The sequence below is a fragment of the Hyla sarda genome, chromosome 3 (assembly GCF_029499605.1).
Source record: "Hyla sarda isolate aHylSar1 chromosome 3, aHylSar1.hap1, whole genome shotgun sequence".
Classification (NCBI taxonomy): domain Eukaryota; kingdom Metazoa; phylum Chordata; class Amphibia; order Anura; family Hylidae; genus Hyla; species Hyla sarda.
Window position 1 is genome coordinate 295,054,410 of NC_079191.1, and position 16,008 is coordinate 295,070,417.

General features: G+C 44.8%; 1 protein-coding gene across 11 annotated transcripts in view; it reads left to right on the forward strand.

Moving 5' to 3' along the window:
* Positions 1 to 384: 384 nt before the first annotated feature.
* The window catches only part of EGLN1 (egl-9 family hypoxia inducible factor 1), a 501,918-nt gene continuing 486,294 nt past the window's right edge, over positions 385 to 16,008 (forward strand). For 3 of the 11 annotated variants that reach the window (XR_008891419.1, XR_008891417.1, XM_056566911.1), the window contains exon 1: positions 593 to 2,258. Coding sequence is in view for 8 of the 11 variants with exons in the window: in XM_056566911.1 (XP_056422886.1) it covers positions 1,422 to 2,258 (837 nt within the window). In the remaining 3 variants the exon portion in view is untranslated. Of the gene's footprint in view, positions 2,259 to 16,008 lie in introns of all 11 variants that reach the window. The other 8 variants (XM_056566914.1, XM_056566915.1, XM_056566912.1 and 5 more) reach the window with 7 other exon arrangements.

Sequence of the window (16,008 nt, forward strand, 5' to 3'; positions counted from 1 at the left end):
CACTCCAACAAAATAAGTGATTTAATATCTCATGTCAGCATTACAACGTTTCAGCTCCTCCTGGAGCCTTTTTCAAGCATGCTTGAAAAAGGCTCCAGGAGGAGCTGAAACGTTGTAATGCTGACATGAGATATTAAATCACTTATTTTGTTGGAGTGCTGCGCCTGTATCTGGTTTTTATATATATATATATATATATATATATATATATATATATATATATATATATATATATAGCATTATACACAGCACACTAATATATATAGCCATAGCCTGTGCAGAGTTATACACAGCACACTAATAACTCAGCCCTGGTTGGGATACACTGTCATACACACCCAAAAGGGACTACATCTACCAGCATGTGTCATTCAGGAGTCTTTAGTCTGTGGTATAACACCAGCATGCTGCCTCTGTAATCTCCTGGGATTTGTAGTTCACCAACACCTATATTGTATCTCAGTAGTCTCCTGGGAGTTGTAGTTCACCAACACCTCTATTGTATCTCAGTAGTCTCCTGGGGGTTGTAGTTCATACACCAGTGTTTCCCAACCAGGGTGCCTACAGATGTTGCAAAACTATTACTACAACCCCCTCACACATAGCGTCCTACATCCTCCGGGAGGGGTGAGAGGTGAGATTTCCGAACCTAAGGCGCGTGGCTTAATTATCTCCTGCAGACGTGCGATCTCGGGCTGCGAAGCGGTTCGGTTTTTGCATGGGTTCGGAAATCTCACCGATTTTCGCTCCTCCCAACCGGATCCAGCACCCATACACAACAAATCCAGCCTGAGAAGGTTGCAGAGTTGGGTCCCTAACAAGCTCTGCCTTCCCTTTTCCTTGCTGTATCTTCAGCAGTCTCCGAATAGCTGAGGAGCGAACGCAGAATTGCATAGGACGCGTCTGTATCTGACAGCGGACCCTCCCAGGCCCGCCCATGTAACGGACGGGACGCGATGCGACAGCTTGATGACCTTCTTCCGCTATTTCACAACAGTTAAAAATGTCATGGTCACGTGGTAAAGAGGTCACATGACTGTGACGTTTGCTAAGGTCCTTCTGCTTTGAGAGGAAGGAAAAGAAGGTCTACCATTTCGTTTATTACTATATTGCTTAGGCTGTCAGGCAGCTTGCCAACAACTTGTGTGGACAGCTGTATGACGTCAGCAAGTGCCACGGTGCGCCGGCTCTATTTGTTCTCTGTCTCAGCAGTAAGTCCGGTGAATGAGTTACCTTCTGGCATGTCTGGTGGCTTGTGTGCGCGTGTTTGACAGGTAAACAACACGTGAGTCCAGCTCGGCATGCGTATGGGTCCGAGGCTCGAGTGACATATCCGTCGTGCTCATACTTCTTGGTGAGGGACCGGGGTGAAAGGCGCTGAGTATCAGACAGAAGCCGGGAGGAGACGACTAGCAGTCATTATGGCCGGCGGAGGCGGCCCGGGCTGCGAAGGTGCCAGCCAGAGTGAACGCGATCGTCAATACTGTGAACTTTGCGGCAAAATGGAGAACTTGTTACGGTGTGGCCGCTGTCGCAGCTCCTTCTACTGCAGCAAAGAGCATCAGCGGCAGGACTGGAAGAAACACAAGCTGGTGTGTAAGGGCACGGAGGCGAAACCTGCAGGAAAGAACACGGAGCCCACCAAGCCTTCTCCAGCCAATCATTCCAGTGCGGGCTCCGCGCCGCTAAAGTCCGGCAAACAAGCGGAACAGACTCACACTCCGCAAGCCGGACCTGCCGCCAACAGCCTGCCCGGGAAAACCGCTTCGCAGTGCCCACATTCCAAACAGCGGGAGCTGGTGGTCGGAGGGGCAACCCTGAGAGCGATCAACGAGGAAGACTACACGCAGAAGTCGGGGGAGGCTTGTGGCAGTGCCACCAGCAGTCGAGGAGAGGACGGGCTGGAGAGGCCCAACGGGCACAACAAGCCTTTCCTCCAGAAACTGGCCCTGGAGTACATCATCCCGTGCATGAACAAGCATGGCATCTGTGTACTGGACGACTTTCTGGGCCAGGACATCGGGGAGCGAATAGTTGGCGAAGTAAAAGCCTTGCACAGCACGGGACGCTTCACTGACGGCCAGCTGGTAAGCCAGAAGAGCGACTCCTCCAAGGACATTCGAGGGGACCAGATCACTTGGGTGGAGGGCAAGGAGGCAGGATGTAAGGCCATCGGGCACCTGATGAACAGCATGGACGACCTGATCCGCCACTGCGGGGGCAAGCTGGGCAACTTCAGGATAAACGGGAGAACCAAGGTGGGACCTTACAAGTCTTCCTAGTGCATCACTAGCCTTAACATGTGCTCAGGTGTGCAAGGCATCATGCCATACACTGCAAATTCGGAAGAAGGGAATGAGGCCTGATAAAGGTTTTATTTGGGGAGCTATGGGAAATGAGCATAGAACATACAGCAGTGGTCTCTAAACTGTGAACCTTCCAGAAATTGCAAAAATAAAATGCTCAACATGTCCAAATGGCTGGGCATGCTGGTAGTTGTCTTTGCAACATCTGGATGTCCACAGTTTGTAGACCACTGACCTAGATAGTGGCAGCTCTCTGTCTAATGGATTTTATATTTTGTACAGCTGGGCTCTTAACACCCTTAAAGCAAAACTGTCAGCCTGTTTGCCCACACTAAACCCAATACATTGGGTTATAGTGTGGGTGAACGGGATTCCATAGAGTGGTCACGTGAGCGCAGTGCCCCCTCAGCATCGGAATATTTTCCCCTGCTCTCACAAGATTAAATCTTCCAGCGCATGCGCTCTTCGCAGCGCCCACATGGCTTCTACTGCATGTTTCCCACAATAAATCCAGGGAACTTCCGAAGATGATATTTTAGAATCTACTGGACCAATTAAGGTAAGTGACACCTCTATGGAATCCTGTTCACCCACACTATGGGTATGGGGTTTAGTGTGGGTGAACAGACTGACAGTTTTCCTTTTAGCTCTATGGGGACGGAGCCCATTATAACCCTAAGGACTGGAGCATTGTTTGCAATTCTGACCACTGTCACTTTAAGCATTAATAACTCTGAGATGCTTTTACTTTTCACTCTGATTCCGAGAGTTTTTTCGTGACATATTCTACTTTATGTTAGTGGTAAATTTTTGTTAATACTTGCATCATTTCTTGGTGAAAACTTCCAAAATTTTATGAAAAAATAGAAAATTTTGCGTTTCCTAACTTTGAAGCAATCTGCTTTTAAGGAAAACAGCCATTCCAAATAAATTATATATTGATTCACAAAAATAATATGTATACTTTTATATTTTCATCATAAAGTTGATATGTTTTTACTTTTGGAAAACTTCAAAGGGCTTCAAAGTTCAGCAGCAATTTTCAAATTTTTCACAAAATTTTCAAAATCGGAGTTTTGAAGTGGATTTGAAGGGCCTTCATATTAGAAATACCCCATAAATTACCCCATTATAAAAACTGCACCCCTCAAAGTATTCAAAATGACATTCAGAAAGTTTGTTAACCCTTTAGGTGCTTCACAGGAATAGCAGCAAAGTGAAGGAGAAAATTCTAAATCTTCATTTTTTTTACACTCGCATGTTCTTGTAGAACCAGTTTTTGAATTTTTACAAGGGGTAATTGGGGAAAAAAAGCCCACCAAAATTTGTAACCCAATTTCTCTCGAGTAAGGAAATGCCTCATGTGTATGTCAAGTGTTCGGTGGGCGCAGTAGAGGGCTCAGAAGGGAAGGAGCGACAATGAGATTTTGGAGAGTGAATTTTTCTGAAATGGTTTTTGAGGGGCATGTCACATTTAGGAAGCCCCTATGGTGCCAGAACAGCAAAAAAAAAAAAATAAAAAAAACCCCACATACTATTTTGGAAACTACACCCCTCAATGTACGTAACAAGGGGTCCGGTGAGCCTTAACACCCCACAGGTTTTGTTAAAGTCGGATGTGTAAATGAAGATAGAATTTTTTTTTCACTAAAGCGCAGTTTACCCCCCCCCCCCCCAAATTTTCCATTTTTACAAAGGGTAATGGGAGAAAATGCCCCCCCAAATTTATAACCCCATCTCTTCTGAGTATGCAAATACCTTATGTTAGGGCGTAAAATGCTCTGCTGGCGAACTACAATGCTCAGAAGAGAAGGAGTCACATTTGGCTTTAGGAAAGCAAATCTTGCTGAAATGGTTTTTGGGGGGCATGTTGATTTAGGAAGCCCCTATGGTGTCAGAACAGCAAAAAAAACACATGGCATACTATTTTTAAAACTACACCCCTCAAGGCACGTAACAAGGGGTCCAGTGAGCCTTAACACACACCACAGGTGATTGATGAACTTTCGTTAAAGTGGAACGTGAAAATGAAAAATGTGGTTTTTAACACTGAAATACTGGTGTTACTCCAAACTTTTCATTTTCACAAGGAGTAATAGGAGAAAATGCCCCACAAAATTTGTAACCCATTTCTCTCGAGTAAGGAAATACCTCATGTGTATGTAAAGTGCTCTGTGGGTGCACTAGAGGGCTCAGAAGGGAAGGAGCAACATTGGGCTTTTGGAGAGCGAATTTTGCTGAAATGGTTTTTGGGGGCATGTCTCATTCAGGAAGCCCCCATTATGCCAGAACAGTTAAAAAAAAACAAAAAATAAATAAATAAAAAAACACATGGCATACTATTTTGGAAACTACACCCCTCACAGAACTTAATAAGGGGTGCAGTCAGCATTTATACCCCACTGGCATTTGACAGATCTTTGGAACAGTGGGCTGTGCAAATGAATTTTTTTTTTTCATTTTTACAGACTGTTTAAAAAAATCTGTCAGACACCTGTGGGGCGTAAATGCTCACTGCACCCCTTTTTACATTCCGTGAGGGGTGTAGTTTCCAAAGTGGGGTCACATGTGGACGGGGTCCACTGTTCTGGCACCATGGGGGCTTTGTAAACACACACACGGCTTTCAATTCCAGCCTAATTCTCTCCAAAAAAAGCCCAATGGCGCTCCTTCTCTTCTGAGCATTGTAGTTCACCCGCAGAGCACTTTACTTCCACATATGGGGTATTTATATACTCAGAAGAAATGGGGTTACCAATTTTGGGGGGCTTTTTTCCTATTGCTCCTTGTGAAAATGAAAAATTTGGGGTAACGCCAGCATTTCAGGGAAAAAACTAATTTTACATTTTCATGTACCACTTTAACGAAAATTTGTCAAAGACCTGAAGGGTGTTAAGGCTCACTATACCCCTTATGTTCCGTGAGGGGTGTAGTTTCCAAAATGGGGTCACGTGTTTTTTTTTTTTTTTTTGCGTTCATGTCAGAACCACTGTAACGATCAGCCACCCCCTGTGCAAATTACCAATTTAGGCCTCAAATGTACATGATGCTCTCTCACTCCTGAGCCATGTAGTTCGTCCGCAGTGCATTTTACGTACACACATGGGGTGTTTCCGTACTCAGAAGAAATTGTGTTACAAATTTTGGGGGTCATTTTCTCCTTTTTACCTCTTGTGAAAATGAAAAGTATGGGGCAACACCAGCATGTTAGTGTAAAAATGTTTATTTATTTTTACACTAACATGCTGGTGTAGCCCCCAACTTTATCTTTTTCATAAGGGGTAAAAGGAAAAAGTTTGTAGTGCAATTTCTCCCGAGTACGGAAATACCCGATATGTGGCCCTAAACTGTTGTCTTGAAATAAGACAGGGCTCGGAAATAAGAGAGCGCCATGCGCATTTGAGGCCTAAATAAGGATTTGCAATAGGGGCGGACCCGGTTACCTACTGTAAAACCCTACAGCAGTGTTTCCCAAACAGGGTTGCGAGACACCCAGCCTGCCAGGACAGTCAATGGCTGTTCGGCAATACTGGGAGTTGTGGTTTTGCAACAGCTGGAGGCTCCGTTTAGGAAACACTGCCATATGAGACGTTTTTCACTTTCATTGGGGGGGGGGGGGGCACGTGTAAGGGGGTGTATATGTAGTGTTTTTACTTTTTATTATTTGTTAGTGTAGTGTTTTTAGGGTACATTCACACAGGCGGGGGTTCACAGTAAGTTTTCCGCTGGGTGTTTTTTTTAATTTTTTTTTGGGGGGGGGGGGGGATGACGACGCTTCACCTTAGCTGTGGCAAAATGACAACTCCCAGAATGCACTGACAGACCGTACATGCTGGGAGTTGTAGTTTTGCCACAGCTGTAGGCACACTGGTGGGGAACCACTGAGTTAGAAAACAGACTCTAGCTCAGTGATTTCAACCAATGCCTCCAACTGTTGCAAAACTACAACTCCCAGCATGTACGGTCTGTCAGTGCATTCTGGGAGTTGTAGTTTTGCAACATCTTGAGGCACACGAGTTGGAATCACTGAGTTAGGAAACAGACTCAAGCTAAGTGTTTCCCAATCAGTGTGCCTGCAGCTGTTGCAAAACTACAATTCCCAGCATGGCCAGACAGTCAGGGATGCTAGGAGTTGTAGTTATGCAACAACTGGGGAAGAACAGTTTGGAGACCGCTAAGTAGTGGTCTCCAAACTGTAGCCCTCCAGATGTTGCAAAACTACAACTCAAGGCATGCCCAGACTGCCCAGGCATGCTGGGAGTTGTAGTTCTGCAACATATGAAGGGCCTGATATTGCAGAACTACATGCTCAGCATCACTGACTGTCTGGCCATGCTGGGAGTTGAAGTTTTGCAGCATCTGGAGGGCTACAGTTTGGAGACCACCGTATAGTGGTCTCCAAATTGTGCTACATCAGATATTGCAAAACTACAACTCCCAGCATGCCCAGACAGGCAAAGGCTGTCTAGGCATGCTGGGAGTTGTAGTTTTGCAGCTTTTAGAAGGCCTCAGAGAAGATGACTTATTGCAATCTTCGCTGCAGCCTTCTCCGCCGCACTTTCTGGCCGCTCCTCCTGTGTCGATGCTGCCGCTGGTACAGGATGCCTCCACTGGTCCGGGTAAGCCGGGCCATGCTCTCCCCTCGCCGCCCGTGTTCTCCCCGCTCTGCCCCGACTTCAATCAGTGGGCAGAGCGGGGAAATGAACTCTAAACCCCCCCCCCCCCCCCCCGCCCCCCTCCTGCTATTGGTGGTCAGCCTGACTGACCAATGGCAGGGGATAGGAGGGGGTGGCAACACTGCCACCTCGCTCCTATCCTTTAGGATGGTCGGAGCTGTATCTGACAGCTCCGATCATTCTTATTTTCCGGGCGATCGGGTCACCAGTGACCCGATTGGCCCAGATCGCGGGCAAATCGCTGGTCTGAATTAAGGGGGGGGGGGGGGGGGGGGTCTCAGGACCCATCTAGGCATTACCACGGGATGCCTGCTGATAGATATCAGCAGTCATCCCGGTCCGATCACCCAGCGGCGGTGGTCGGAAATGTGGAGGGCGTATGGATACACCCTCTGTCCTTAAGTGACGGGACGCGAGGGCGCATGCATACGCCCTTCGTCCCCATGGAGTTAAGAATTCAGCCCATTTTCAGTTTTTTTCCTCCTCCCCTTCTAAAAATCATAATGTGTTCAATTTTGCACCTACAGACCCATATAAGGGCTTGTTGCATCACCATTTGTACTCTGTATTGACATTGCTTATTTAATAACATTATTCTGCAGCGGAAAAAAAAGCTTATTTGTAGGGTGAATAAAACCCCGCCACTTTGCAACTTTTTAGGGCTTCCGTTTCTACACAGTGCACTTTTTGCAGTGCACTTTTCTGCATGCAGGCATGTGTGAGGAACATTTGTTACGCCGTGATCTGAAGTTTTTATCGATGCCATTTTTGTTTTGATAGGACATTTGAATTAAATCACATTTATAAATTTTATTTTATTTTTTTAAAGATTTTTACACCAATTTTTAGTCCCCCACAGGGGGAATAGCATAGCATTGATCAATGTTATCGGCGCTCTGCTGCTCGAGCCGATCGGACAGAGATGGAGGCTGGTATGGATCCTCCCCCGTCCATTCAGCTGTTCGGGACGCCAAGATTTCACCGCGGTGGTCCCTAACAGCCTAGCTGAGCTGCTGGGACCAGTTTAGTTTCAGACGGCGGACCCGGGAACGGGGGCATACCTGTAGTGCCAAATAAATTTAGTGCTCTCCCCCTTTAATGGTTAGCAGCGCTCTGGAGAGCACTAAATTTATTTGGCACTACAGGTATGCCCCCCGTTCCCGAGTGTTCTGTATGTCTTGTTTCCCGCTACACTATATATCCCCCCCCCCCCCCCCCCCCCGAGCATGATGTCCGCTCCTCTGGTTATCAGCTTTTGATCGCATCAGAAGTGAGACCCGGTGCAATCAATCCCTCAGCCCCAGTACTACTACCCCCAACATGGAGCAGATTATGTTCCATGATGGGGGTGGTAGTACAAGCACTACAGTAGTCTCCCCAGCCACCAGCAGACTACCGCAGCTGAGGGAACTACTGCTCCCATCATTGAAACCAGTCTTTTCCATGATAGTTTGTAAGGGTGCGTTCACACTGAGTAATTCACGCGGAATTTACTCGAATAATTCCTCTTGAATTCTCCGCTCCAAATGAATGCACATCTCCTCTGCCCATTGACTTTAATGTTATTTCTGCTGGCTTGTTCACACTGCGGAAATTCTGCTAGCAGAATTCCGACGCTGAATTCCGTTCCGCTTGAAGAAAGAACATGTTCATTCTTCAAGCGGAATCCGCTAGCAGAAATCAATTGAAGTCAATGGTTAAAAAAAATTAAAATTCCGCCCGACATCGTTTTCGCGGGCAATTTGCGCGCAATTTGCGCAGAAATGGCTAAAAACCCCTTTACTTTTCTCCCCCATGTCCGCGTGCAATTCTGCACGCAATTTCACGTGAAAATAAAAAAAATTTCCGCCCGTAAATTTATCGGCGTGAATTACTCTTCATTTACTCCGTGTGAACGCACCCTTAGGCCGAAAAAATACAAGAGTCCATCGAGTTCAACCTAAACCCTACTGTGTTGATCCAGAGGAAGGCAAAAAAAAATGAGGCTGATGCCAAATTCCCCATGACAGAGGAAAAATTCCTAGACTTAGAGGATACCCCCTTGTCATGGTTACCGGCCAAGGTATAAAAAGATAACTAGAAAGATCTCTATACTGTCCATTCATATATTTGTACATTGTAATCAGATCTCCCCTAAGACATCTTTTCTCTAAATGATGTCCTTTTTATATACAGGTGACCAGAATTGGATACAATACTCCATATGTGGTCTGACTAGTGATTTATACAGCAGCAAAGCTATGTTCCTGTCCGGAGCCTCTATGCCTCTCTTGATACATCCCATGACTTTGTTAGCCTTGGCAGCTGCTGCTTGGCACTGATTGCTAAAGTAGAGTTCACTGTCCACCAGTAACCCCAAGTCTTTTTCAGTAGAAGTTTGACCTAGTGTCTTATTATTTAGCACATAATTGTACATTTTGTTTTTACGACCCAAATACATAACCTTACATTTATCCACATTAAACTTCATTTGTCATGTCTTTGCCCAAGCCTCCAGCTTCCCCAGATCCCTCTGTAATATTATGTTGTTATCCTCTGTGGTGATCACCCTACCCAGTTTGGTGTCATCTGCAAATATAGAAATTCTACTTTGTAATCGCTCTGCAACCCCTTATGGACGCAGCCCATTTTAACCTTAACCTCTTAAGGACGAAGGGCGTAATCCCTCTACAAGGTCATTAATCCGTTATGGACGCAGACCATTTTGACCTTAACCTCTTAACTTCTTAAAGCGCAACTGTCATGAAATTTTAGTGTAATAACCTGCACACAGCCTTTGTACTGTGTGCAGGTGTTGTACAGCAATTATTTTGCCTAGTTTTTGCTGGCTTTCGTGACGCTAAAGTGCTTTTTATCAATGCCACTGACGGTCGGATAGGCGTGGTGCGAGGTACGCGATGCCATGCCCACCCACACGCCCACTTTGTATCTCAGTGCTGGGACCGCTGTGTGATTGATACACAGGTCCCAGCGCATGCGCCCTTCAACCAATGTAACGTGCGCGCCACTGTGTGTCATCCAGCAAGCGCTCGCTCCCGCTGCAGTCGTCCTCCTCAGTGCGCCTGTGCAGGGCTAAGTGCAGAGAGCACGCTTCCTCTCTGCTCCTAGTATCCTGGACTATACTGATCTCCACCCGACAGAAGAAAGAAGATAACGGGCACTTACAGTATAATAGCCTGCAAAAAAAGGTGCATGTATGAATAAAGGTTTTTTTAAATTTTTTTTATCAATTTTTACATGTATGAAATAAAGAATACAGGTTTTCTCCCTCTATTGTAGGTACCAGCCCCTTCATACACTAATTTAAAAAATATATATATATATTTATATATATATTTATTATATATACTGATAATAAAAAAAAAAATCAGTGTGTCTTTTTTTTTTTTGTTTTTTTTTTACCAGGGTGCCTACAGCTGTTTCAAAACTACAAGTGCCAGCATGCCTGGATAACCATTGGCTTTTGTGCATGCTGGGAGTTGTAGTTTTGCAACAGCTGTAGGCATGCTGGTAGAAACACTGAAATATATATATCTCTCTATCAAGTGTTTCTACCAGGGGTCCTCCAGCAGTTGCAAAACTCCCAGTATGTCCAGAAAGTCGATGGTTGTCCAGGCATGCTGGGAGTTGTAGTTTTGCAACAGCTGTAGGCACCCTGGAAGAAAAACACTGATATATAAATATATACACACAAATTATATAATATTATATTATATATGGGTCAGTACTTTCCTCGAGACTTAACTGGAGCCTGAGCTGTTTTTCAGGACACACTACCTGTAAAGGTTGTGTGGTGAGCTAATTTGCATATTTTTATATAAATATGTGTGTGTGTGCCTACAGCTGTTGCAAAACTACAACTCCCAGCATGTCCGGACACCCTTTGGCTTTCTGGGCATGCTGGGAGTTGTAGTTTTGCAACAGCTGGAGCCCCCCTGGTAGAAAAACACTGATATATATAACCAAAAAGAATATTGCAGCACTACTCAGCCTAGAGATGTGGGTGCCAGCGTCCAAAACTTCTTGATAAAAGTCCTTATGTTAGATAACATCCAGCAACAACGCGGCGCTCCAAAAAATGGTGAAAAAATTGTGGGTTTATTTCTGTCACATCAGTACAAGCAACGTTTCTGCTCCTATGGAGCCATTTTCAAGCTTAGTGCTACACACCAGTAAGGGGTTTAAATACCCGTGTGAACAATACATCATCAAATTTCAAATTAAGTGTCAATTATATAATAATCTCAGAATTTCATAAACACCATATACATAAGTAACAATCTGTGTATACATTGCATATCCTCATTGCACATCATTCATAGTAAAGTGCACTACGGAGTTTCCTCTCTTCTTAGTACAGTAGGACCTTTCCCTTTTCAGCCAATCACTGGCTGCAGTGGTGTCACGTGTCAAGCCAGTGATTGGCTTGGGGAAAGGTCTTGTACTGCAGCAATACACTAGGTTTTCCGGGTCCCGCGGAAGATTTGAAATCCGCCCGGGAAGCCCAGTATATTACTGCAGTACAAGAATGTCACAAGGGGGTGAGGGGGGAAGGGGGTTTGGTGTGACAAGGGGGGAGGAGAATGACGGGGAGTGACAAGGGGGGAGGAGAATGTGACAAAGGGGGGGGGGATGTGACGGGGAGGATAATGTGAAATAGGCGGTGGGTGTAAAATGGGTAGGTAGATGTGAAATGGAGGCGATTGGACATGAAATGGGGGGATTTCACAATTTTTTTTTTTTTATTATATCGCAATATTTAGGGCCAAAATTGCAATCGCGCACATTTTTCCCATATCGTGCAGCCCTAATATATATACACACGCAGAAAATATATAATTTTTTTTAGTGTGATTATATAGGTGTGTGTGTGTGTGTGTGTATATATATATATATATATATATATATATATATATATATATATATATAAAATATATATATTGAAAGTATTCGGCCCCCTTGAACTTTTCAACCTTTTGCCACATTTCAGGCTTCAAACATAAAGGTATAAAACTGTAATTTTTTTGTGAAGAATCAACAACAAGTGGGACACAATCATGAAGTGGAACGAAATTTATTGGATATTTCAAACTTTAACAAATAAAAAACTGAAAAATTGGGCGTGCAAAATTATTCAGCCCCTTTACTTTGAGTGTAACAAACTCCCTCCAGAAGTTCAGTGAGGATCTCTGAATGATCCGATGTTGACCTAAGTGACGATAAATAGAATCCACCTGTGTGTAATCAAGTCTCCGTATAAATGCACCTGCACTGTGATAGTCTCAGGGGTCCATTTAAAGCGCAGAGAGCATCATGAAGAACAAGGAACACACCAGGCAGGTCCGAGATACTGTTGTGTAGAAGCTTAACCCCTTAAGGACACAGCCGTTTTTCACCTTAAGGACTGAGCCCTTTTTCGCAATTCTGACCACCGTTGCTTTACGAATTAACGCGAAAACGCTTTTATTCTGAGATTGTTTTTTTGTGACATATTCTACCTTATTTTGGTGGTAAATTTTCGGCGTTACTTGCATCCTTTTTTTTGTGAAAAATCCCCAAATTTCATGAAAATTTAGAAAATTTTGCGTTTTTCTAACTTTGAAACTCTATTTGTAAGGAAAATAGATATTCACAACAAATTTTATTTTTATTCACAAATACAATATGTTCACTTTATGTTGGCATCGTAAAATGGACATATTTTTGCTTTTTGAAAAAATTAAAGGGCTTCAAAGTAGAGCAGCAATTTTCCAAAATTTCATGAAAATTGCTAAATCTGAAGGGACAGATGTTACAGAACTACAACTCCCAGCATGCCTGGGCAGTCTAGGCATGCTGAGAGTTGTAGTTTGGCAACATCTGGAGGGCTACCGTTTGGGCACCACTGTAACAGTGTTCTCCAAACTGTGACCCTCCAGATGTTGCAAGGATGCATGCTGGGAGTTGCAGTTTAGCCTTCCTAGTGGTTGCCACAGTAGAGATCACTTTCACTTTCATTCCCCCCCACCGTTGTTTCCCTACCTGAGCCAGGATTTTTGCAGTCTCCAGCGAAGATCAGCGGTTCCCAGGCATCTTCTCCTCCAGGTACCGGCCTCCATCTTCTCCCCATGTTCCCCTCGACATCCAGGGGTGGGCAGAACGGGGGGTTGCCATGGCAACCCACTGTCCTGCTCTGCCATTGGTCAGAATCAGTTCTGACCAATGGTAAGGGATAGGAGAAGATCGCAGCACTGCAACCTCACTCCTAGCCCTCAGGGTGATCGGGGCTGTCACTGACAGCTCCTATCATCCCTATTTTCAAGGTGACCGGGTCACCAGACACCCGATCAGCCTGGAATAGCAGAAAAACGCATGTCTGAATTGACATGCAATTTTCTGCGATTGCTGACATGGGGGGGGGGGGGGGGTCGATGTGCCGGGGTGCCTGTTGAATGATTTCAGCAGGCATCTCGGCCTGGTCCCCAACCGGCTAACGGCGGGGACCGGAATTCCCACAGGTGTATGCATACGCCCCACGTCCTTAAGGACTCGGGATGCAGGGCGTATGCATATGCCCGGAGTCCTGAAGAGGTTAAAGCTGGATTTGGATACTGGATTTGGATACTAAAAGATTTCCCAAGCTTTAAACATCCCAAGGAGCACTGTGCAAGTGATAATATTGAAATGGAAGCAGTATCAGACCACTGCAAATCTACGAAGACCTGGCCATCCCTCTATAAACTTTCAGCTCATACAAGGAGAAGACAGATCAGAGATGCAGCCAAGAGGCCCATGATCACTCTGGATGAACTGCAGAGATCTACAGCTGAGGTGGGAGACTCTGTCCATAGGACAACAATCAGTCGTATACTGCACAAATCTGGCCTTTATGGAAGAGTGGCAAGAAGAAAGCCATTTCTTAAAGATATCCATAAAAAGTGTTGTTTAAAGTTTGCAACAAGCCACCTGGGAGACACACCAAACATGTGGAAGAAGATGCTCTGGTCAGATGAAACCAAGATCAAACTTTTTGGCAACAATGCAAAACGTTATGTTTGGCGTAAAAGCAAACACAGCTCATCACCCTGAACACACCATCCCAACTGTCAAATGTGGTGGCAGCATCATGGTTTGGGCTGGCTTTTCTTCAGCAGGGACAGGGAAGATGGTTAAAATTGATGGGAAGATGGATGGAGCCAAATACATAGATGGACCATTCTGGAAGAAAACCTGATGGAGTCTGCAAAAGACCTGAGACTGGGACGGACATTTGTCTTCCAACAAGACAATAATCCAAAACATAAAGCAAAATCTACAATGGAATGGTTCACAAATAAACATATCCAGGTGTTAGAATGGCCAAGTCAAAGTCCAGACCTGAATCCAATCGAGAATCTGTGGAAAGAACTGGAAACTGCTGTTCACAAACGCTTTCCATCCAACCTCACTGAGCTTGAGCTTATTTTGCAAGGAGGAATGGGCAAAAATGTCAGTCTCTCGATGTGCAAAACTGATGGAGACACACCCCAAGCGACTTACAGCTGTAATCGCAGCAAAAGGTGAACGCTACAAAGTATTAACTTAAGGGGGCTGAATCATTTTGCACGCCCAATTTTTCAGTTTGTTAAAAAAGTTTGAAATATCCAATAAATTTAGTTCCACTTCATGATTGTGTCCCACTTGTTGTTGATTCTTCACAAAAAATTACAGTTTTATATCTTTATGTTTGAAGCCTGAAATGTGGCAAAAGGTTGAAAAGTTCAAGGGGGCCGAATACTTTCACTATGCACTGTGTGTGTATGTATATAATAAATATATATAAAACTTAACGTATGTGTGTATGTTCCAAACGGCTAAAGATATTAACATGAAACTTGGCACACATGTTACTTATATGTCAACAACAAACATAGGTTAGGTGATTTAACCCTTACTCACCCCCATTTGCCAGGGGCGGGGTTTATGTTTAAAGTCCTATACAAGTCTATGGGAAATATATATCACTGCATAACTTCCAAACGACTGGAGATATATCGATAATACTTGGTCACATGTTACTATTATGTCCACTTAAAATATAGGATAGTTAATTTAACACTTAACAACCCACATTTGTGAGCATCGGGGTTTTTGTTTAAAGTCCCATGCAAATCAATGGGAAATGTATGTTCCCACATAACTTCTGTACGGCTGGAGATATTTCAATACCTGGTACACATATTACAGGTCGGAATATGAGGACGGGATGAGAGGTCGAGATAGGAGGTCAAAATAGGAGGACGGTATGGTTGGGATAGGAGGTCAAGTTAGGTCGGGATATGAGGACGGGATATGAGGTCGAGATAGGAGGTCGGAATAGGAAGTCGGCATAGGAGGTGGAGACAGGGGGTTGAGATAGGAGGACGGGATAGGAGGATGAGATGTGAGGATGGGATATGATGACTGGATAGGAGGTCGGGATATGAGGACAGGATATGGGGTTGGGATGACAACAATATATGAGGACGGGATATGAAGTCAAAAGCTTCCTCCTTTGTTTATTTTCCTCCCCAACAAGGATTAGGAAGGAAAAACCGGTCAACGCCGGGTACTCAGCTAGTGTGTGTACACACATATATAATATATATATATATATATATACACACACACACACACACACACACACAGTGGTCCCTCAACATACGATGGTAATTCGTTCCAAACGAGCCATCGCTTGTCGAATCCATCATATGTTGAGGGATTCGTGCAATATAAAGTATAGGAAGCTGTACTCACTTGTACCCGCCGCTCGAGATGGTGTCCCCGGGCCTCCGCTGGGCTCTCCGCTGTCTTCTCCTGTCCTCCGCTGTCTTCTCCGGTCCTCCGCTGTCTTCCGCAAGGCCTTACTGGACCCGGAGGGCACCCCGGAGCATCGTGGAGGGGTAAGTTATACTTGCCGCACCACACGGGGAACATTAAGCTGCTATCCGGCAGCAGCTTAAGCATTTGGCGCTGCCGGATAGCACTTAATGCGATGGCCCCGACATAAAAAAAAGCATCGTATGTCG